The sequence below is a fragment of the Hippoglossus stenolepis genome, chromosome 21 (assembly GCF_022539355.2).
Source record: "Hippoglossus stenolepis isolate QCI-W04-F060 chromosome 21, HSTE1.2, whole genome shotgun sequence".
NCBI classification, from domain to species: Eukaryota; Metazoa; Chordata; class Actinopteri; order Pleuronectiformes; family Pleuronectidae; genus Hippoglossus; species Hippoglossus stenolepis.
In genome coordinates this window covers 15,433,185-15,456,512 of record NC_061503.1, presented here as the reverse complement: position 1 = coordinate 15,456,512, position 23,328 = coordinate 15,433,185, and the positions used below count along the sequence as shown (strand labels likewise).

The 23,328-nt window shown below is 39.5% G+C and overlaps 2 protein-coding genes and 1 long non-coding RNA gene across 3 annotated transcripts in view; all 3 read left to right on the top strand.

Moving 5' to 3' along the window:
* Positions 1-23,328, top strand: part of LOC124851045 (integrin alpha-D-like) — a 47,341-nt gene that overhangs the window by 7,928 nt on the left and 16,085 nt on the right.
* On the top strand, positions 902-2,388 carry LOC124851238. The gene is made up of 5 exons (XR_007032327.1): positions 902-926; positions 1,058-1,131; positions 1,335-1,476; positions 2,084-2,182; positions 2,264-2,388. It is a non-coding gene; the product is annotated as an uncharacterized LOC124851238 (long non-coding RNA).
* LOC118101054 (integrin alpha-D) lies at positions 9,402-21,689 on the top strand. The gene is given in 36 exon segments (XM_047338460.1): positions 9,402-9,560; positions 10,984-11,086; positions 11,209-11,303; positions 11,413-11,483; positions 11,690-11,804; positions 12,824-12,965; positions 13,091-13,155; positions 13,158-13,218; positions 13,860-14,010; positions 14,548-14,698; positions 14,952-15,025; positions 15,148-15,268; positions 15,630-15,763; positions 15,853-15,999; positions 16,091-16,303; positions 16,780-16,913; positions 17,395-17,537; positions 17,574-17,578; positions 17,652-17,807; positions 17,924-18,046; positions 18,172-18,201; positions 18,203-18,262; positions 18,455-18,519; positions 18,521-18,562; positions 18,564-18,585; positions 19,172-19,270; positions 19,352-19,431; positions 19,517-19,603; positions 19,707-19,776; positions 20,190-20,288; positions 20,415-20,449; positions 20,451-20,493; positions 20,571-20,681; positions 20,841-20,954; positions 21,036-21,146; positions 21,359-21,689. Coding segments are annotated over 36 exon segments (3,408 nt in total). The 5' UTR covers positions 9,402-9,523; the 3' UTR covers positions 21,458-21,689.

Below are 23,328 nucleotides of genomic sequence, written 5' to 3'. Positions count from 1 at the left end.
GAAAGCTGGCAACTTTTTTTTGTCTCAACAGTGCCCAGCTCTTGTCAATCTAGATTTATTTTTGTCTTAAAATTAGTTCACCTCCTCCATGTTCGCTGGATAGGACATGTCTCCAAATTAAAATAAATGATATCACAATTAATGTTTTTCACATTATTCGGGTAGATCTTATCACACTGATGTTTTTAAGGCGCAATTGCTTTTAATATTTTGTTGATTTGATGCTATGAAAACGTGGTGGTCCTTATTTTTCCTGCTCTATCCATTTCCAGGTCAAAGCCCGTGGTAATGGTAGAGGCTACGTATGTCGCTCAACCCAACCAGGTCCCTACAAAAACCCAAACTGCCAGAACCCACTGAGAACACAGCTGAAATCTGCTTTACCATGACCAAACTTTCTAAGTGCTTTCCACAGGTTACCCATTCCTCTCACTTTCTGAACCACAGAGCCACTGTCTATCTGTTGGAAATACATGTCCATGGTACATGAGTAATATGTAGATTCAACTGGCTATTCATTCCAGCTGGAGCAAAGATCACCTGTTTTTAACACCGGATGCCACCCGCAAGGTCCCAAACAACAGAGCTTACATCAAGGACAAACAACGAGAGAAGACCGGGTCAATTGAAGTTGACTTACAAAGGCCAAAATGCTTCCCAGTGAAATTCTTTATTCAGGTGAGTTGTTAACATCAGATTATATCACAACCCAAAGAGGTTTCCGTCTGAAAAACAAAACAAAACAAACTCACGGAGTTCAAACTAACGGTATTTCCCAACTGTGCCCTCCTCTCGCAGGCTTGTCCTCAGGATGCTCTCAATGTACTTAGAAATGAGCTCAGATTCACCTTTGACGGTATTCCCTCTACTACAAACCCAAACCAAGTCTGGCTCATAGCAGGTTGTAAACTACCACTTATCATTCTGTAAGTGACCTTTAAACAAACTTGCAATAAATGTCGATTTAACTGAACAGAGTGAGTAAGTGAACAGCTTTAATTTGAACTTTTATGAATTCTTGTCATTGTCATGTTTTTCTTCATGCTCTCTTCCACAGTTGAAATTTGAGATCAACTGTGGCACTGACAACAAGTGTGTAGATAACCTGAAAGTGGATTTCAACTTCAACAGGTGAGAACCAAAAGTGAAGCCCAACCTATGGGTGTGGGCAAGGTTACATTTCTCTTCTCTACAAGAACATGTCTGGCATAGTAGACTGTGAGCATCTAGCTGAGGGGATCGCTATAAAGTGCAGCCTCACCGAGCTGCTAGCACAAAAGGAGACTATTAGATTATTGTTTTTCTGTGCCTTCACCTTCCCTTTTCTCTGTCAGCTCCTCAGAGTTGAAGGTGGGCATTGATGAACTGTTGGACGTCACAGTATCAGTGGAGAACCGAGACGAAGACTCCTACAACAGCTACGTGAAACTTACGTACCCAGCTGGGCTCTCCTACAGGAAGTTCACAGGTTTGCAGGTAAGGGCTCATTCGTTTAACGGTCACTGCCGACATACTTCCAATGCGTTGTTTACATTGGTATGGTTGTTAAGCTGTACATCCACTAGAGGGCAGCACCGAGTCAAGAGTTTCAAATCTCTCCTCACAAAGTTCCGCCATTGCTGAAATGTCTTCCTCATGTCCTGTCTCGCTTAAACGATTGGCTACATTGCCCCCTATGATTACCGGTGGTACTGCTCCATTTTGTCTGTTTTATCAATATCCATAAACCTTCAGAAGATGTGCACAAAAAAGAAATAAAGATTAAATGAATGCAGAATACGGACAAGGCTCCATTTTACGTATACATATCTAGCATTGAGCAAAAATTTGCCGTAAACCATTAGCATCTGGTCTGTTATAATGGATTTCTTGACCATGTGTATCGGTCTTGATTAACAACAAAACATCTAAACTGCGCAAAATTTTGCCAAAATATCAAGATGGCAGCACCCTTACTTTTAGGTTCAGGGTATTTAAGGCTCATTCACGGGAGGAAGTGGAGACACATTGCTGACGCCCGATTGGCCACACAGCAATTCAGCTTTAAATGTGCTGTTGTTTCATTGATTGCCTTTTAATGAAGGGAAGAATCGAGTGCAACTCCTTGGACAGTGAAGATGGCTTATCGCGAGGAATGACAACCTGCACTATTAACAACCCCATTTTCAAGAGCGACACTGAGGTTTGTGTTATTTGTAAACAGGCATCTCTTCCCATTGCTGCAGCAAAACGCAGAGACAATCTCAGCCCTCTTTCATTACAGGCTTTGTTCACCGTCTCCTATGGGATCGAAAGCAACAGACGATTTGACAGGAAGATTTTTATCTCTGCAAATGCTTCCAGGTACTGTGCCTGTCTATAATGTTTAATATTCATATTACATCACTAATACATAATTCGCAGAGTTAATTTCTACTTCTCTTTAGTGAGAATTTGTGGAACATTCCACTTCAAGTGAACTTTACCAAAATGAAATGGTTGGACTGAAGTACAGCATTTTGGTCACGATTGAAAGGTTTGGTGTTTTTATTTCCTGTGTTAGTCAAAGAAATCACATTAAAATATTAATAATTTCAAAGTGTACACTCTATTACCTGAAATTAAAACATCTGTTTCAGCTCCCTCAGCTACAACAACTTCACATCTGGAAAGAACGATGTGCTGAAACCTCACAAGCAGTCAATTGTGGTAAAGTATCTCCTCACATGATCATATCCTTCGCTGAGGCCCAACTGTCCCCTTATCAAACCAAATTTAAATTCACTAGATCCTAGATGTTTTAACTAGATCTGCACCAAATTACACACGCTCATCAATATCAGCCCCCTAAACATGCCTGGTTTAGTTTCAAGATCCATGAAAATAAGGAAATGTAGAAAATATTGCAATTTTATAGATTAAAAAGTATACACATCAAAATTTAATGGATCCTTTCACCAAGTTTTGTCTTTTCTGCGTAATCCTTCTGGGAATATCAAACAAACCCTGATGAAACATAATCATCTTGGCTGAGTTTAATAACTTGTTCATCATCTTGATCCTGATGCTTGCTCAGCCTCTTCAGATCAAACCTTTCCTTTTCTCCTCTTCTGACAGGTCACAAACAACATCAGGGCGCTGAACTTCACGGTGGTGATCAAGGTGCCTGTCAAGCTCGGCGATAAAGACATCTGGGTGGATTCGAGCAGTTTGCAGGTGACGTTACTGATCCCAGAAAAGTCTCTCATGTCGCTGTTGCAGCCTCAAGAACGGGAGGGACGTGGTCACATGAGAACCACATCTGGTCGTCTGTTAAACTGACGCAAACCTGTTCTATTCCAGATTCCAGACTGCCGAAGAGAAGCAGACGAAGAACGTACTGTCACAGACTTTGTTGCTATGATAAAGGAGAATAATGTAGTGGTGAGTATACTATCTACAATTGGGGATTGAAGTACTTACACAGTATTACAACTTCTGTCGTCTCTTCCTCACCCACAGGACTGCTCTGTAGCCAGGTGCGGAGTGTTCAGGTGCAGTAGGTTCATGGGAAGACTGGAGAGTAAAAAGTACAAAATCTCTGCCAACATCAGCTCAGGATGGATAGAGCAGGTAACTGATGTGCATGTGTCACATTGTAACATGCATTTTGAAGTATTTTACAACTGGTGCTCATTCTAAAGTGGTAAAATTACAGTAATTTAATGTGACGAAATTGAACGTCACCAAAGGTAACGTCGTTCTCATCACGAAGTCTTTCATTTAAACAGATTGACTCACTGCAAAATTCTCTTGACCAGCAATGGCTACTTGGAATATACGACACAAACCAGTACATTCTCTTTTCTACGGGGTCTAATAACAAGCCTCCGATTCACAAGGTGATTCCACATTCTATTTATTTTACTTGTCTTTCAAATAAGCTTGATTTTGATCCACCTTCATGTCATTTCATGTCTCAGATTGAAGCCGAGATAGAAGTGTATCCACAACCAGATTTCACCAAAGAAATCGTCGGGGGATCGCTGGGAGGGTTAGCTCTGCTGGCTCTACTCACTGCTGGCCTGTATAAGGTGAGACTCTCGAAATATATACATTATTTTAGTTTATTATACAGCCTTATGGAGTCAATGAACGGTGTTCCACCCCCAATAAAAGTAAATGAACACTATCCTTTCATTTTTGAACTATTCAGCAGTTATTCCCTTCTTTCCCTTCATGTATGAAGCAGCTTTAATGCAGGATCGAAATGTTTTAATGTCACTTTCTTTCTTTTCTTCTCTCAGGCTGGATTTTTCAAGAGTAAATACCAAGAAATGATGAATGAGGCAGAAGAAGCGGCAGAACCAGGGGCTAATGAAGCTGCAGCCACACCAGAACAATAAACATCACTGGCACTAGAATGGTAGAGGACATATACCACTGCCAAGCCCCAACAGTCCTCTTACATCCAATCAAGCCGCACCAATTTGTTTATTATTCCTGCAAACTATCTGTGTTCCTTTGTGTTTTTTAGGTGGAAGTGAAAAAAACACAATGCACTTGGATCTGCTGGCTTCTGCTTATCATCAAAACTGCTACATTAAAATATGCTTAGGAGCAGCTTCTCTTGCGAAACTGAATTGCTTTTTTTTCTGAATGAATGTAAATAAGCATTTGTTTTATGCTTCATTAATATTTATTCCATGACTCAATATGACTTTTATAATGTGACTCAAAGAAAATAGGCATGGTTTGATGGAACAGAGAATAAATACTCTACCTCATTCAGCTGGATTAACACATTTTGAAAAAATTAGCATTTTGCAGTACAATTTGTCTACAGATTTCTTACAGTAAAATACCTTCTGTTAGGTATATAAACATTTGATTGAAAGTGCCTCATGGTGTATTCTCTTTTGTTTGACCTGAGTATTGTAAGTGCATTTACAGTATTGGACTATTTCACGCAGCTTCAACAAATACCACATCATTACAACAGGAACATGGAGGTAATAACGACAGCAAAACTAAAGAACAAGGAAAATGCTTTTTCTGCTGCATTTGCTGTTGTAGACGTTGCAGGAGATGGCATATCACCAACTGTCTCCTTTAAGAATGACCCGAATCTTGAGGTTTTGGCAAATGACTGAATATCTGCCCGCACAGATTTATTCCCACTCATTGTGACAACGGCCGCCTGGAACCAAGAGGAGTCTGATTTGTAGAGCAGAGGGCCGCCCTGATCCCCCTGCAAAGAGAAAAAGAGAATTCAACATCAGTCAGGTCCTGATCTGAAAACTTCTTCCCTGATGAGAAGAAACTCAGGTGGATGGGAAACTTTTAGTTTTTACCTCTTGAAGGTCTATGGCATAAGTACAAATGTTGTCTGAATCAGAAACGCTCCCACAGTTTACCACTTGAGTTTCAAGGTCTCGCAGACTTGAGCCAGCTTTGTCAGCACCTTAAAAACACAAGAATACAGTTTTTGTGAATTTTCAGTATATGTTGTGCAATAATGCATTAAACGTGATACCATAAAAATGGTGTGCCTTTCGGCATTCAATAAATTTGGTTATCAAAATAAAATATTGAATATTAATATTAAAATATTTATATTAAATAATAACTTTAATTGGATTAAAGTACTGGGCACCACCCTTCAAAGGAAGGGAAAAGATAGCTAATTGAGTGATTAAGTCTCATAAAAATACTAACTACAAATTTGGAACTCTTGATTACCAATTAAATTAATAATCATAATCAAAATTACCATATAGATAGTTAGCTAAGTTGAAGGATATAGAGTTCTTGACAGTGTAGAGAGGTTAAGTAAATTTACTTATGCAAATATTAATGAAAAACATTTAGAAATAAAAACATTTATTATGAATACAATAAAGTATAAAAACACAAATTACTAACGTGTACTTACAAAACAAAGATAGGTATGTGAGTATGCATGTGTGTGATTAATGTTTGCAAATGGCGGCTGGCCACTTTGAAGATAACGCCCTCCTCTCTTTTGGAATGTTTACGACATGTAGTATGGGGTCAGAGTGATAGGGTGCTGAGACAAGCATGTGTCTGTGTGTGCCACCAGAGAAAGTTACTAGATGCATGCAAGAAAAGACTGTGAAGAGCATAACTAACATTAACCTTCAAATAACTTGTAACCAAAATATCACAACACAAATCAAACTTATAAACATCAATCTGAATCGAATAAACAGTCTTTGCTTAGCCTAGTATAATTATTAAGCCCAGTTGTGTTACCCGTCCTATGGGAAAGGGGAAAAAAGAAGTTGCTGTGCTGTTGAAGTTCTGGGTGAAACTCGTCTGCTGCTGGTGTGGCTCCTGCCTCGTGGTTCTGTTGGGCTGTGCAGCTCAGTTGCTGTTTGAAGTTCTCCTGCAGGACAATATCGCTATTTGCGGCTTAGAGGTTGGTAGAGCTTGGATTGCGAGGAGGTTTCCTTGGTGAGATGAGCGAAGTTGCAATCCTCCTCCATGAAGTTGATTTGAGTTTGAAAAAGGAGCTGGACCGTCGCTTCCTTCTCCTGGAGAGGATTCGTGAAGGAGTTGTGTGCTCTCTCAAGAGGTGAATGGAAAGAGAAGATGAGTTGAGAAGCCAAACTTCCCTGGACGGGTCGCATGGAAAAGACTGAAGAAAGGGGAACAGGCCTTATATTGGCCCGTGACTCCTACAGGTCATGGGGCACAGAGTGACCAATAGGAGTTGAAACTTGTGTCTCCTGTTGGTTTTCACACCTCTGTGTGACGTTGAGGCCCCCTGGGAGACTGAGTTCTGGAGGGTCTGGTTTTCTGCAGAACAAAGGGACATGCGGCTTCAGGCTTTTGACTGCACATGTAGGCCGAACTTTGTTTCACAAATACCATGTCCCAACAATGTCTTACACATCATGAAGCCTGACTCATGTCAGTTACAACTTAAAATCCCATTAAAACCAGGCCCTATTCAGACCTGGTGTTAACATCCATTCTGATAGGACTGATCACAAGTGCTTTAGCATTCGTGCTGTGGCTTTTGTACTCGTGCTTTTGCATTCATGCTTTCTGTCAATGCACTTGTGTGAAGCGTCTCGACAAAACCACATTTGTCATCACACAGCAAAATAATGAGGCCCCATGCATCCAAGACACCTCCCAACGTGGTCTGCCTGATCAGATCTCAGGACGCATTTGGGTGCGTTCAGACCTGTATTGGGCGATGACCACTTGTGATTGGATCACTCAGGATGGATGTTAATCCTAAATCTGAGCAGGGTAACATAGCTTGAAGGATCCTCACCTCCATTCTTACTGCCCTTCCCCCAGCCTGGCACCCAGCATCGACTACCAACGGGGAAGGATCTGTCATTGTGGTTATCCAGACACACAGCTGATATAATCTATGTTGCTGACGGGTTTCTTCCAGCTGCAGTACAGCAATGTTAGAGCCTGTAAATTTGCTTAGGATAATCTTCACAACACCCACAGAACTCTCAAACTCTTCAGAACTGACCACAAGTCGCTGGTCAAGAAACACTCTCCACTCGAGAACATTTGGACTGGAGCTGTAAGGAGTATAAAAACACATCTTTAGAAAGTCATGTCCAATGGAAAATATTAGTAAATAATATAAGTAAATTACGTCCTATTGAAATTGTAAGGATTATTCTCATTCTTATTCTTATTATTCTAACCCAAATGAATTGTGTTTTTGAGGGCTTTAACATGCTCAAAAGCTTACCAAAGTTTGAGGAAAATTAGAAAGTGGTGAAAATGTACGTATTCTGGAGTAATTTGAAATGGGCGTGGCAAAATGGCTCAACAGCGCCACCTGGATTTTTAATTATGTTTTATAATAAAGGCATGATTCATGTAGTTGAGCAACAAGAGAGCAATATGTATCCAGTCAGCTAATTCCTTTTCCCTTTACGTGTTTCCTTAAATTTTAAATATACATCACACATTCATAGTGATCAAGTCCCTTAAAGATGCCTTATTTTCATCATCAAGAAAATGAGTGAGGAATCAATGAAAATGTTGAAAAATGCTGTATCTCGCCCCCTGATCCATATCCACACCAACATTTTATGGATTCCTTCTTGACCCACCAGAGTTTTATGGTAATCCGTTGAGCAGTTTTTTTGCATAATCCTAACAGACAATAAACAAATAAACGAAAACATAACCTCTCTCTCTGAGGCAATAAAGTCAACAGATATTGACTCTCCCCGCTCATAGTGCCGACCTCTTTCTCTCAAATGGGGTGCGATGAGACAGAGGAAGTCCAGCAAAAGAATGAACGGAGCTGCGTTATATTTTACTTCCTTACTGCCCAAGAGAGACACCAACATAAGCAAAAGACAACATCCTATACATCTCAAAACAAGTATATTTGTTTTTTTATTTTAATCTATAGAAATAAATCCTAATGTTTTCTTACTGCTGTGGATGTAATGTCGTGTTCTTTTATCCTTAGGTATGAGAAGGGTCGGTCTTGGTTCAAAAAGTATTTATTTAGAAGCAATGAAAAGGTACAGCATAGCTATGGGCACTCAATGCACAGCCTCTGCTTTTAGTCAGTAGCTCGGGGTAGTCAAGAGTCGCCCCGAACGGATGACAGGTGCAATATTTATAATAGTAGGTTGAAGGCGTGGTCCCAGCATCTTGGAACTGGATCCACCAATGATGAGGAGCCGCTCCCAGGTTCGTCCCTCCTTTGATAGTAGCTGGGCAAATCTTCACATTCTGACAGTGTTAAGTTTTGTGTATTAAGAAAAAGCCTTTATCCGGCTGAAGCTTTGTGAGTCTTCAGTAGTTTTGCAGACACAGTGTTTTTGTTCATTGGAGTGAGAAACATTGTGTTTCTGTTTTATCGACTGTATGTTCTGTGTGTGTAAGCATGCGTATTTATCAGACAAGACAACGCCTTTCCTATCTGGCCTTCAGAAGCTGGGGCAGCTGCTTGATTTCTTTCTAAGGCATAGGTCACAGTGTCTTAATGAGCACAGTGCATTCATGTATATTCATGTATGTGTGATGTTGAATAAAGCTAAAGGAATACTGTAATATATATAAAGGTTTATGTATGAGAACAAGTTTAAGTACAGTGTTATTGTATGCCACGGATTACAGTCTTAACAGTAACCTTGAATTTAAAGTGACTTTATAGATTTTTTGGTATAAATAAAACTCCTTCACATCTGTGTCTGCATCCACTTCCCCTTTTCCAGCAAAAAGTGCCACAACAGCCAACAAGAGCTGAAGTTAAGGTTTTATTCTACTGGTGTCTTTTTAAAACATGTTCTTAATCTCTTGAATCATAATAAAAAGCTGCCTGTGCTTCCTGCAAGTGATGACATATTGTGACTATAGCCCACATTAAACAGAAAGGGTTAGTATTGTGACCCCACCTACTTCGAGTTCCTCTAACCTCAACTTTTAAGCAGTCCTTTCACGATTTCTGCACACGCAGTAATAGAAATAGTCACCTCTCTTCCACATACATTCATGTGAGCAAACCATCGCACTTTATGCATTTTTCCGACAGGATAACACAATGGCCTGGATATTTGCTGCTGCAGTATTCATGTCAGGTAAGAAAACTTGCAGGTTTTTCTCTTACATTGTCTTAAAAAAAAGTTTTTCTATATATTTGTGAGGCAGTAAAAATGTAATCTATTTTGTTTAGTGACATTTAAAGTGTTCCTGCAGAAATGCTAGTATTTGCCTTGTTTTAAAAACCACCAGAGCTAAAGGATGAATGAACAATAATAACAACATTTAGAAAATATAGACCACACCCCAGACAGACCCCAGTCTCCATATTGATCCCATTTCAACTGCTCATACTGGTAGATACATCGTTTTGACCATTTAGATTCATTGTGTTTGTTTAACAGCATCTATCATTCAAATGACCTGCGTGCAGGTGCTATATGAATAGATCAGGTCGGCAGGAATCTGGAAAATAATCACAGGAACACATGAGAAGAGGCTAAACTATCATGGACCCACCCAGTTATTATCTATATCTGCTCGCCCTGTGCAGAGAGGAGACTGGAGACATTGCTCACCCCTGACTCCTCAATCTTTAGAGGCAGACATCCTGAATTAAAATGGTGTTTTACATTTAAATTGACCATAAAAGAAGCTGGCTGCAAAAAAGCTATTAAAGCTATAAAAAGTCATCATAATGTGCGTTTACTAAATGACTTGTGAAACATTCTACTTATCTATCTCCCACATCTATTTTGTGCTATGTGTGTGCTTATATGTGTTTACCCAGTGTAAGTTAGTATAAAGCTGGTTTTATTAAGTGGCTTAAAATACAACCAAGAGTGTCAGAAGAAATGAAAAGCAATACAAAGCAGCACTGGTGACAAGAAAAAGCAGAACCTCAGGTTTTTACTTTTATGCAAGATTTATGCAAATATACACATGATGTTCAGAACGTACAAGATACCAAAATAGCATTAAAGTCACAGACATCAGACACATGAGGTTCAACGTCATCTGTTCTCCTGCTGTTCACCATGAGAAAATCATTTGTCAGACGGTTGAAGAGTTCGGAGCAAGTTCTTACAAACATCTGTCACAGACGTGAACAGTAAAAAAACACAAACTCAGTTTCATTTTATGAAGAATCACCACCACTTGAATAAACCGGTGGAATGAACACATTTTCTTCACTCTGCAGCAAAGACTGTTAATGAAACACAACGTCCAGCCCACGAAAGATAAAACAGTGACGTATTGAGTAGGGCCTGTTTGAGGAAGTCCTTCATAAATTTAAGTGAGTCTAGAGTTTGAAATGTCTCTGCTTTGGTGCCCCCTAGTGGTGTTATCCAAACAGACAATGTGGTAACCCTCAGTTCACACCATTGTAAACCAAACACAAACTGAATGCCACACATGGAGTCTATAGATTTTCCTAGAGACTAAAATTCTGATGAGTTTTAAAGTTGTTATAACACTTCATCAAATATGATTCTGATCTTATCATTTCTCGTTTCTCAGTGTTGAATACGGCTCTATGTTTCAATATCGACCCCGTGGCTTGGAAGTCCTGGGACAACAGTGCCGCAGGGTTTGGCTACCAGGTGGTGCAAAGACAGTCAGAGTAAGTCAGTCGCACGCCTCACAGCTGCAATAACATATGGCATTTCTTGATAGAAGAAAACAGCTGCACGGCGCTGACGAGACTGATTCTGTTACATATTTCTCTGGGTTTTATTTCCTCAGCGTGCTCATCAGCGCTCCCCTTGAACAGTATTCACAATTGGGAAGGGGGAAAATATACAAGTGCACTACAACCTGCAGAAGTCTGCCATTTGAAGGTAGGCGGCTGTTAACGTCTCCAGAGAAAGACCAGAAACAGGTATTTTGACACCAAGCATTCGTATCATATGAGCATCGTAACACAAGTGTTCAATGTTTTCTATTCAGCGCCAGAATTTGCAGTCAACATGTCCCTTGGTTTGACAATGACGAATGACCCCATCTCACGAAACACTATGGTGAGTTGTTAAACTTCACAGATTTCCAGAACATAGTTAAAATCAATATAGAGATCAGTCAAAAGTCCAATTAAACATTTGATATGTTCACTTCTTATCACTTTCTTATCGCCTTGCAGCTTGAAAAACGGTTGTTTTAAGGGGCGACTACACAATCAAATAGTCCGCTAATTCAATCAGGATGATATGATCTCGTCTCTTTTCAGGCATGTGGCCCAACCATCCCAAAGGATTGCAAAAGTATCACCATGTACAGCGGCGCATGCTTCCAGATCGACCAGTTTGATCGGTTTGGATCCGCGGTGCCGCCGTCCTCTCCAGGTGAGTTTGTGAAAATGTCCCATGATACAGGTAACGGTGGGAATTACCTGCTGATATTGCCACTACTCAAGAAAAAGTACAAATACTTTGTCACTGTACTTAAGTTGATCTTTCAAGCATCTGTTCTTTAGTTGAGTAGTTTTTTTCTGATGACTTTTGACTTCAGGGTTAGGGTTATTTGTATTAGGGTTTAATACAAATATCCGTACTTTCTACTGTCTTCATTTATTTGTGGGGAATTAAGTCTGTATTCTTATATACATGACCACTCAAAGCGCTTTACAGAAAAGTTTATGCACAGACATTCATACAGTGCATCTATGGGCAGGACTCTTTCTATGAGGGTTTCAGTATCCGTATCTTGTCCAAGGACACTTTGGAATGCAGGGAAGACTTGGATCGAACCGCCGACCTTCTGGAGACCTTCAGATTTCAACCTCAATAGACCTAACACAGAAAAGATCCTTGTTGTATATCTATCAGTGCATATCATGCATGACGTACGTAACACGGTGTAAAAAAAGCGTATCAAGACAAAACAGACAAGAGAGGGAGACTCAACCGCGGAGAGGAGGCACGGCACATTTGGCCGAGACGAGGAGTGACAACATGGAAGAAAGCGAAGAATCAGCCAACATCGCTGAAAACGTCCACGACGAAGCAGAACAAAAACACATTCCCCATCCGTGGTGTTATTTAAGTGAAGAGTTCTTCATTCAAAACATTGTAAACTTTTCCTCCTGAACATTTATTCATGCTCACAAATGTTTTCTTGCTTTTTATAAGATTATTTTTTATCTTATTTGAAGTGAGAGTAGTTTAAGTCAAATAGTCTCAGTTTGCTTAGCTGTTGGAAATGACGTTCAGAGGGGCGGACTAGATGGCTGCAGTGTAGCTCATAAACCCTGCCTCCTCCATGTTAACAGACAGGACAAAGTACACATCAAATAGATTTTTGTCAAAGATGTGCTATGTGGATTTTAACAAATGATTCAGATTCTGGCCCGTGTCTTTGACAGAGTGCAGAGCCGAAGCAGATATTGCTTTTCTCTTGGATGGTTCAGGCAGCGTAAACTATGGAGATTTTCAAACAATGAAGACATTTGTGAAAAGCATTCAGTCCTTGTTGTGGGAAAGATACAGTATGTTCCCAGGACGATCGCTCCACTGCCACTTAAACTATTACACACTCAGAGGTCACTGAAAGAATCAAATTCACTACAGTTTGTCACTGCCTCCATATTTCAGTAGATATTTTTCTTCTTCTTATCTGGTTGCTGTGCCAGTTCTCTTATGATGTCACTGTTGGAATTGAACTTTCGTGACTTTTTCTCATCTGGACGATGGCATTCAGTAATGGAATAAAACAAAAAGGCAGCACAACTAACACAGCTAGTGCCATCGCAGATGTGGTGTAGGTGCTGATGTAATGCTGATGTGATAATGTATATGAAATGGTGGTTTAATTTTGGCTTGTGTGTTAACACACTTTTGAGGGTGTAGTTTGTGGTGTTGTGTGTGTTGTTTGTCTACCGTGTTGTGGAGGAGACAAACCCCAAACTGAGCTAGACATAAAAATAGGGCTTGACAATATGACAAAAAGTTATAACAAACTTTCCACATCAATATCGATAATTATCACAAAAAATGTCACATTTAAATTTCTTTTAAGAGTAAAAACAGTTTTTTGCTCCTAAGAGAGGGTTGTGGTTTTAAACAAACTTGATAAACAACACAACATTTTTGAACGTATGTGTTATACCTCCTCAATTTGCACAATGTATAAGCAATATAGTGACTGAACATTTGTTATATTGCTATTGATGGAAATTATATTGCAATAATTATTGATATTGTTTAATTTTCCAGCCCTACATAATAGATTTATATTCTTGGATAACTGGTAAAGCTAAATGTGGGAAATGAAGTCAGTTGCATAATGAACAGTACCAAACATAAATAAATAAGATTTCAGAGATGAAATTGTTATGTTATGTTATTGACCAAAGAACTGGACAAACGTGTATTGAAATGATATTGTTTTTGTTTTGGCAGCCAAAATGTTTTCACATCTGCAGGAGGTTCTAGACCAAACGTGAAGAAGATCCTGATCGTCATTACTGATGGAGAATCTACTGACAGACATAACTTGCCATATGCAATAAGCTTAGCTGAGAATGCAAAGATTGTTCGATTTGCTATTGGGGTAAGTTCAGTTCATTCCAATGAGCAAAATGTGTTTTCCAAAAAAGGCATTGTTTGTGTTTTTACCCTACATGCAGACATACAGTTATGATACTACCCTGTGGATTTTAAGTGAAAGTTCATAAATAAGAAATTTACAATCCTTCACCACATCTCATTAACACCAATTTTTTAAATCTCTGCTCTTGCTGCCTTCAGAATTGATTTTGAAAAAAGTTTATTGGTTTAAAAATCTCTTAAACCTATTTATGTGGAAATCAAACTCAAGACCTACCTTTTTAGTCAGACTTTTCATTGAATTTTACTGATTAATCTCCCTCTTAATTTGTCTTTTTTACAGATATATCTTTTCATTATTTGTTATTTTTGTATTCAATTAATTACTCTCTTATTTACCTTCTCTGAATTTTTTTACATAAATACCTTACTTTTTAACTCTGGTTTCGTGATGAGTGCAGGTGGATAAACTATCTATGAACGAGTACAAAAATCAACTCTGTTGAACAGCATTAAAACTATTTTCTCAACATGCCTCTAGGTGGGGGGAGCGTTCGATTCCACAAGGGCGAAACAGGAACTGGACTCTATTGCATCTTCGCTCTCGACAAATCACGTGTTTCGAGTAGGGAGCTTTAACGCACTTGATGCAATAACGAAGAATTTGCAGGACAAAATCTTCTCTATTGAGGGTACGGATGTAAACTTACAGCTTAAAATCCCATTTACATTCTCAGTTGACAAATATTAGCGTTGATGTTGTTTATTGGGCTCCTTTCATGATGCACATTCAGTTCTTATGTTATGTTTTCAAACACTGAAATAATAATTATATTATAATAAGTTGAACTTGTTTATACGAGCTTGCCACTGTAAATCCATTCAACAACAGCGGGTATGTAACTGTGGGATTCAGCTCAGTGCTCATTTCTTTTGCTGTTTCAGGATCTCAGTCCACTGGAGAGACACTGAAAATGGAAATGGCTCAGGCGGGATTCAGTGTGGCTTATGTGCCAGGGGTAATAATAATCAAAGACACCGACACCTGCCTTTGTAGTGAGCTACACACAGGCAACATATTTTGACTCTATAATGCATTTAACTTTCGCTTTTGTGGGCTGATTGTGGTTCTGAATTACAGGGAATTCAAATGGGCACTGTTGGCGCCAACCAGTGGAAAGGAGGCTACATGGAATATACATTATCAGGCCAGAAGCTGAGTTCATATGAGCCTTTGTTCATGTTACAAGACAGTTATCTGGGTAAGAATTTTACAGTAATAACAAACTAATACACACGTGATTAGTACTTTTCTACTGTAACCCTCCCTCCAACGCTAACGACACGAATTGAGCAAAAAAAGGTAAAAAGGCAAATGAAAAACAAGGAGTCAGAAAGTACTGTACATGCAAGGGTCATGTGAGTAAAACATGTTCACATGTCATACATGAAGCTCCAAAAATCACCAAAGTTACATTTAAAGGTAAATTAGAAACCCTTCAAAGAAAAGAAAAACACTACACCCACTACTAAAGTTAGTTAGTTTTTATAAATGACTCTTTTGTCAAGTGTAGCTAAACCTTTGGATGTTTTGATTTATTTGCTTTGACTCTTAAATTTCAGGTTACTCCATGACTATCGCAAAAACCAGACAAGGCCAATTGACAATTGTTGGCGCTCCGAGATATCAACACAGAGGACTTGTGATGGCAGTTCGTGGACAGATCAATCAAAAGATTGATCCCTTCCCATGGCAGGTGCGTGGTTTCTGATCGGATATATAGACAATAAACGTGTACATAGATCTGGAATAAATAGTCTTGTTTTCTTCTTGTTTCTTAAACAGTTTCAGACTGGTGGATATTTTGGGGCAGAGGTTCGTGCCATGGATGTGAACAATGACGGATACACTGACCTAATCCTCATATCTGCCCCTATGTACAAGGAAGCTGATAGAGAGGGAAGAGTTTACGTTTGCGGTTTAGCTCGTTTGGTAAGTGACCATTTCTTCTAGTGCCATTAAATTTTTTTTTTTTTCTTGACATCCAGGCAAACGTTGACTCTCCTCCATATATTTTGAACAGAGGGTCGAGTGTCACTTCGAATCTCCGTTAGTGCTGAGAGGGGATGAGTCCGACCAGGCGAGGTTTGGCTCTTCTCTCGCTGTGCTGCCTGATCTCAACGCAGATGACCTCAGGGAGGTGGCAGTTGGTGCACCTCTGGAGAACGGTGGTCAAGGCAGCATCTACATATTCCACGGCGAAGGAGGAAGCAGAGTCAGTTCGACTTACTCACAGGTGACTAGGCTAAAAAAAAAATTAAATGTCCCCCTCGGGTGAAAATCATAAAAACATATTCATATGTCAGGGTTTGACATGATCAAAGACAAGAGTTTTTCCACCATAAAGCTGCAGTAAACAAATACCAGTTGGAAAAATATGGATACAGCCGGGGTTTGTGATGTCACAAACCTAAGAAACCAATACTGTCAACTTGTGGGTGGGGCCAAGCAGCTGGAAAAGGCTCTTCACCTGCAGGTGGCGCTGTGAGGGTTGGGATATTGGGGGCAGGGCCTGGGCCATAAGGTATAGAGTTAAGTTGTTTCAAGGCCGTGAGGGGAATTTTTTCATGTCAAACCTTTTGAATATCATTATTATGAAGAACAAAGAAGAGTTTAAGGGGAATTAAGTGGGACTGTAACAAATTCAGTCTGTGAGGCCTAATTCTTTTCGATAGATTAACATGTTTTATCTAAAATACTTAAATTCCACAGAAAATTGCTGCCTCTGAAGTCCGGCAACAACTTAGGTTCTTCGGTTTGTCAATCAGTGACTCGTCTTTTGACCGCAGTGGCGACAGTCTGCCTGACTTAGCAGTGGGGTCAAAGGGCACAGTTGTCTTACTCAGGTTTGTACAAGATTCTACTGTCTGTCATTATAACAGTCCTTTGTTAACCTACTAATTTTGTTCATTTGTAAACTTATAATTTATAAGCTTACAATTATATAAAAATATAATTTATAGCATAGACTGTATAGATGGAAGATTTGTTAGCTCCCAAAAGTGAAGCCAAAGCTTCTTGATTACCACCTGGTGGCTGGATGCAGTATATGTCATAAACCTTTACTTGAAAAGTTTACGAACTTTTTTTGTCTCAACAGTGTCACAGCTCTTGTCAATCAGATTTATTTTTGTCTTGAAATTAGTTCACCTCCTCCTCCATGTTCGTTGATAGGACATGGCCAAAATTAAACAGTCAGAGTGCACGTCAAATAATGTTTTCTCACATTCTCTGATGTTTTTCCAAGTGTTCGTTTTTAATATTTTGTTGATTTGATGCTATGAAAACGTGGTGGTCCTCATTTTTTCCTGCTCTATCCATTTCCAGGTCAAAGCCTGTGGTAATGGTAGAGGCTACGATGTCGTTCAACCCAAACCAGGTCCCTACAAAAAACCCAAACTGCCAGAACCCACTGGAGAACACAGCTGAAATCTGCTTTACCATGACGAAAGTTTCTACAGTTTCCACAGGTTACTCATTCCTCTCACTTTTCTTGAACCACAGAGCCACTGTCTATCTGTTGAAATACATGTCCGTGTACATGAGTAATATGTAGATTCAACCGTCATTCATTACAGCTGGAGCAAAAGATCAATTATACTTTAACACTGGATGCCACCCGCAAGGTCCCAAACAACAGAGCTTACATCAAGGACAAACAACGAGAGAAGACCGGGTCAATTGAAGTTGACTTACAAGGCAAAATGCTTCCCAGTGAAATTCTTTATTCAGGTGAGTTGTTAACATCAGATTATATCACAACCCAAAGAGGTTTCCGTCTGAAAAACAAAACAAAACAAACTCACTGAGTTCAAACTAACGGTATTTCCCAACTGTGCCCTCCTCTACTTGAAACTGTCCTCAGGATGCTCTCAATGTGTAGAAATGAGAGCTCAGATTCACCCCTGACAGTATTCCCTCTACTACAAACCTTAAACCAAGTCTGGCCCAGCAGGCTCAAACTACCACTTATCATTCTGTAAGTGACCTTTAAACAAACTTGCAATAAATGTCGATTTAACTGAACAGAGTGGAGTGAACACCTTTAATTTGAACTTTTGAATTCTTGTCATTGTCATGTTTTCTTTATGCTCTCTTCCACAGTTAGAATTTGAGATCAACTGTGGCACACTGACATAACAAGTGTGTAGATAATCTGAAAATTAGTTTCAACTTCAACAGGTGAGAACCAAAAGTGAAGCCCAGCCTATGGAGTGGGCAAGGTTACATTTCTCATTCTCTTCAAAGAACATGTACAGCATAGTAGACTGTGAGCATCTAGCTGAGGGATCGCTATAAATTGCAGCCTCACCGAGCTGCTAGCACAAGAATATTAGATTATTGTTTTCTGTGCCTTCACCTTCTCTTTTCTCTGTCAGCTCCTCAGAGTTTGAAGGTGGGCATTGATGAACTGTTGGACGTCACAGTATCAGTGGAGAACCCGAGGCAGACTCTACAACAGCTACGTGAAACTTACGTACCCAGCTGGGCTCTCCACAGGAGGTTACAGGTTTGCAGGTAGGGCTCATTCGTTTAACGGTCCTGCCTGACATACTTCCAATCGTCGTTTCCATTGGTATGGTTGTTAAGCTGTACATCCACTAGAGGCAGCACCGAGTCAAAAGAGGTTTAAGTCTCTCCTCACAAAGTTCCGCCATTGCTGAAATGTCTTCCTCATGTCCTGTCTCGCTTAAACGATTGGCTACATTGCCCCCTATGATTACCTTCAGAAGATGTGCACAAAAACGTTATAAAGATTAAATGAATGCAGAATACGGACAAGGCTCCATTTTACGTATACATATCTAGCATTGAGCAAAAATTAGCCATAAACCATTAGCATCTGATCTGTTATAATGGATTTCTTGACCATGTGTATCGGTCTTGATTAACAACAAAACATCTTTACTGCGCAGACTGGCTATTCTCAAAATTATGCCAAAATATCAAGATGGCAGCACCCTTACTTTTAGGTTCAGGGTATTTAAGGCTCATTCACGGGAGGAAGTGGAGGCACATTGCTGATTTACAGATACAGTCTACCGCTCACACAGCAATTCAGCTTTAAATGTGCTGTTGTTTCATTGATTGCCTTTTAATGAAGGGAAGAATCGAGTGCAACTCCTTGGACAGTGAAGATGGCTTATCGCGAGGAATGACAACCTGCACTATTAACAACCCCATTTTCAAGAGCGACACTGAGGTTTGTGTTATTTGTAAACAGGCATCTCTTCCCATTGCTGCAGCAAAACGCAGAGACAATCTCAGCCCTCTTTCATTACAGGCTTTGTTCACCGTCTCCTATGGGATCGAAAGCAACAGACGATTTGACAGGAAGATTTTTATCTCTGCAAATGCTTCCAGGTACTGTGCCTGTCTATAATGTTTAATATTCATATTACATCACTAATACATAATTCACAGAGTTAATTTCACTTCTCTCTTTTAGTGAGAATCAGGAACATTCCACTTCAAGTGAACTTTACCAAATGAAATGGTTGGACGTGAAGTACAGCATTTTGGTCACGATTGAAAGGTTTGGTGTTTTTATTTCCTGTGTTAGTCAAAGAAATCACATTAAAATATTAATAATTTCAAAGTGTACACTCTATTACCTGAAATTAAAACATCTGTTTCAGCTCCCTCAGCTACAACAACTTCACATCTGGAAAGAACGATGTGCTGAAACCTCACAAGCAGTCAATTGTGGTAAAGTATCTCCTCACATGATCATATCCTTCGCCGAGGCCCAACTGTCCCCTTATCAAACCAAATTTAAATTCACTAGATCCTAGATGTTTTAACTAGATCTGCACCAAATTACACACACTCATCAATATCAGCCCCCTAAACATGCCTGGTTTAGTTTCAAGATCCATGAAAATAAGGAAAATGTAGAAAATATTGCAATTTTAAAGATTAAAAAAGTATACACATCAAGATTTAATGGATCCTTTCACCAAGTTTCTTTCTCTTTTCTTGCGTAATCCTTCTAAATATCAAACAAACCCTGATGAAAACATAATCATCTTGGCTGAGTTTAATAACTTGTTCATCATCTGGATCCTGATGCTTGCTCAGCCTCTTCAGATCAATCCTTTCCTTTTCTCCTCTTCTGACAGGTCACAAACAACATCAGGGCGCTGAACTTCACGGTGGTGATCAAGGTGCCTGTCAAGCTCGGCGATAAAGACATCTGGGTGGATTCGAGCAGTTTGCAGGTGACGTTACTGATCCCAGAAAAGTCTCTCATGTCGCTGTTGCAGCCTCAAGAACGGGAGGGACGTGGTCACATGAGAACCACATCTGGTCGTCTGTTAAACTGACGCAAACCTGTTCTCTTCCAGATTCCAGACTGCCGAAGAGAAGCAGACGAAGAACGTACTGTCAGACTTTGTTGCTATGATAAAGGAGAATAATGTAGTGGTGAGTATACTATCACAATTGGGGATTGAAGTACTAACACAGTATTACAACTTCTGTCATCTCTTCCTCACCCACAGGACTGCTCTGTAGCCAGGTGCGGAGTGTTCAGGTGCAGTAGGTTCATGGGAAGACTGGAGAGTAAAAAGTACAAAATCTCTGCCAACATCAGCTCAGGATGGATAGAGCAGGTAACTGATGTGCATGTGTCATATTGTAACATGCATTTTGAAGTATTTTACAACTGATGCTCATTCTAAAGTGGTAAAATTACAGTAATTTACTAAAGAAATTGAACGTCACCAAAGGTAACGTCGTTCTCATCACGAAGTCTTTCATTTTTTAAACAGATTGGACTCGACTCTGCAAAATTCCTCTTGACCAGCACGGCTACTCTGGAGTACGACACAAACCAGTACATCTTCTTTTCTACGGGGTCTAATAACAAGCCTCCGATTCACAAGGTGATTCCACATTCTATTTATTTTACTTGTCTTTCAAATAAGCTTGATTTTGATCCACCTTCATGTCATTTCATGTCTCAGATTGAAGCCGAGATAGAAGTGTATCCACAACCAGATTTCACCAAAGAAATCGTCGGGGGATCGCTGGGAGGGTTAGCTCTGCTGGCTCTACTCACTGCTGGCCTGTATAAGGTGAGACTCTCGAAATATATACATTATTTTAGTTTATTATACAGCCTTATGGAGTCAATGAACGGTGTTCCACCCCAATAAAAGTAAATGAACACTATCCTTTCATTTTTGAACTATTCAGCAGTTATTCTCTTCTTTCCCTTCATGTATGAAGCAGCTTTAATGCAGGATCGAAATGTTTTAATGTCACTTTCTTTCTTTTCTTCTCTCAGGCTGGATTTTTCAAGAGTAAATACAAAGAAATGATGAATGAGGCAGAAGAAGCGGCAGAACCAGGGGCTAATGAAGCTGCAGCCACACCAGAACAATAAACATCACTGGCACTAGAATGGTAGAGGACATATACCACTGCCAAGCCCCAACAGTCCTCTTACATCCAATCAAGCCGCACCAATTTGTTTATTATTCCTGCAAACTATCTGTGTTCCTTTGTGTTTTTTAGGTGGAAGTGAAAAAAACACAATGCACTTGGATCTGCTGGCTTCTGCTTATCATCAAAACTGCTACATTAAAATATGCTTAGGAGCAGCTTCTCTTGCTAAACTAGGTGCTTTTTTTTTTTTTTTCTAGTAGACGTAAATAAACATTTGTTTTATGCTTCATTAATATTTATTTCATGACTCAATATGACTTTTATAATGTGACTCAAAGAAAATAGGCATGGTTTGATGGAACAGAGAATAAATACTCTACCTCATTCAGCTGGATTAACACATTTTGAAAAAATTAGCATTTTGCAGTACAATTTGTCTACAGATTTCTTACAGTAAAATACCTTCTGTTAGGTATATAAACATTTGATTGGAAGTGCCTCATGTTGTATTCATGTTGAAAATGCTTTTTCTGCTGCATTTGCTGTTGTAGACGTTGCAGGAGATGGCATATCACCAACTGTCTCCTTTAAGAATGACCCGAATCTTGAGGTTTTCGCAAATGACTGAATATCTGCCCGCACGGATTTATTCCCACTCATTGTGACAACGGCCGCCTGGAACCAAGAGGAGTCTGATTTGCAGAGCAGAGGGCCGCCCTGATCCCCCTGCAAAGAGAAAAAGAGAATTCAACATCAGTCAGGTCCTGATCTGAAACCTTCTTCCCTGATGAGAAGAGCAATTCGATTTCAGAAACTCAGGTGGATGGGAAACTTTTAGTTTTTACCTCTGGCATAAGTGCAAATGTTGTCTGAATCAGAAACGCTCCCACAGTTTACCACTTGAGTTTCAAGGTCTCGCAGACTTGAGCCAGCTTTGTCAGCACCTTAAAAACACAAGAATACAGTTTTTGTGAATTTTCAGTATATGTTGTTGTGCAATAATGCATTAAACGTGATACCATAAAATGGTGTGCCTTTCGGCATTCAATAAATTTGGTTATCAAAATAAAATATTGAATATTAATATTAAAAATATTTATATAAAATAATAACTTTAATTGATTAAAGTTACCTCGGGGCACCACCCTTCAAAGGAAGGGAAAAGATAGCCAATTGATTGATTAAGTCTCATAAAAGTACTAACTTCAAATTTGGAACTCTGATTAACAATTAAATTAATAACTATAATCAAAATTACCATATAGATAGTTAGCTAAGTTGAAGGATATAGAGTTCTTGACAGTGTAGAGGTTGGCAAAATTCACTTATGCAACATTGATGAAAAAACATTTGTAAAAGAAAAACATTTATTATGAATATAATAAAGTATAAAAACACAAATTACTAATGGTGTACTTACTAAATAAAGATATGTATGTGAGTATGCATGTGTGTGTGTCTGTGTGAGTCAGCGTGCTTCTAAAATGGCGGTTGGCCACTTTGAAGATAACGCCCCTCCCCCCTTTTTGGAATGTTTACGACATGTAGCGGGGGTCAGAGTGATAGGGTGCTGAGATAAGCATGTGTCTGTGTGTGTGCCAAATTAGAGAAAGTTACTAGATGCATGCAAGGAAAGACTGTGAAGAGCATAACTAACATTAACTTTCAAATAAGTTGTAACCAAAATATCACAACACAAATCAACTTATAAACATCACAAGGAATCAAATAAACAGTCTTTGTAGCACATTATAATTATTAAGCCCAGTTGTGTTGCCCGTCCGTGGAAAGGGAAAAGTTGCTGTGCTGTTCAGTTCTGTGAAATCGTCTTGCTGTTTGTGTGGCTCCTGCCTTCGTGGTTCTGTTGGG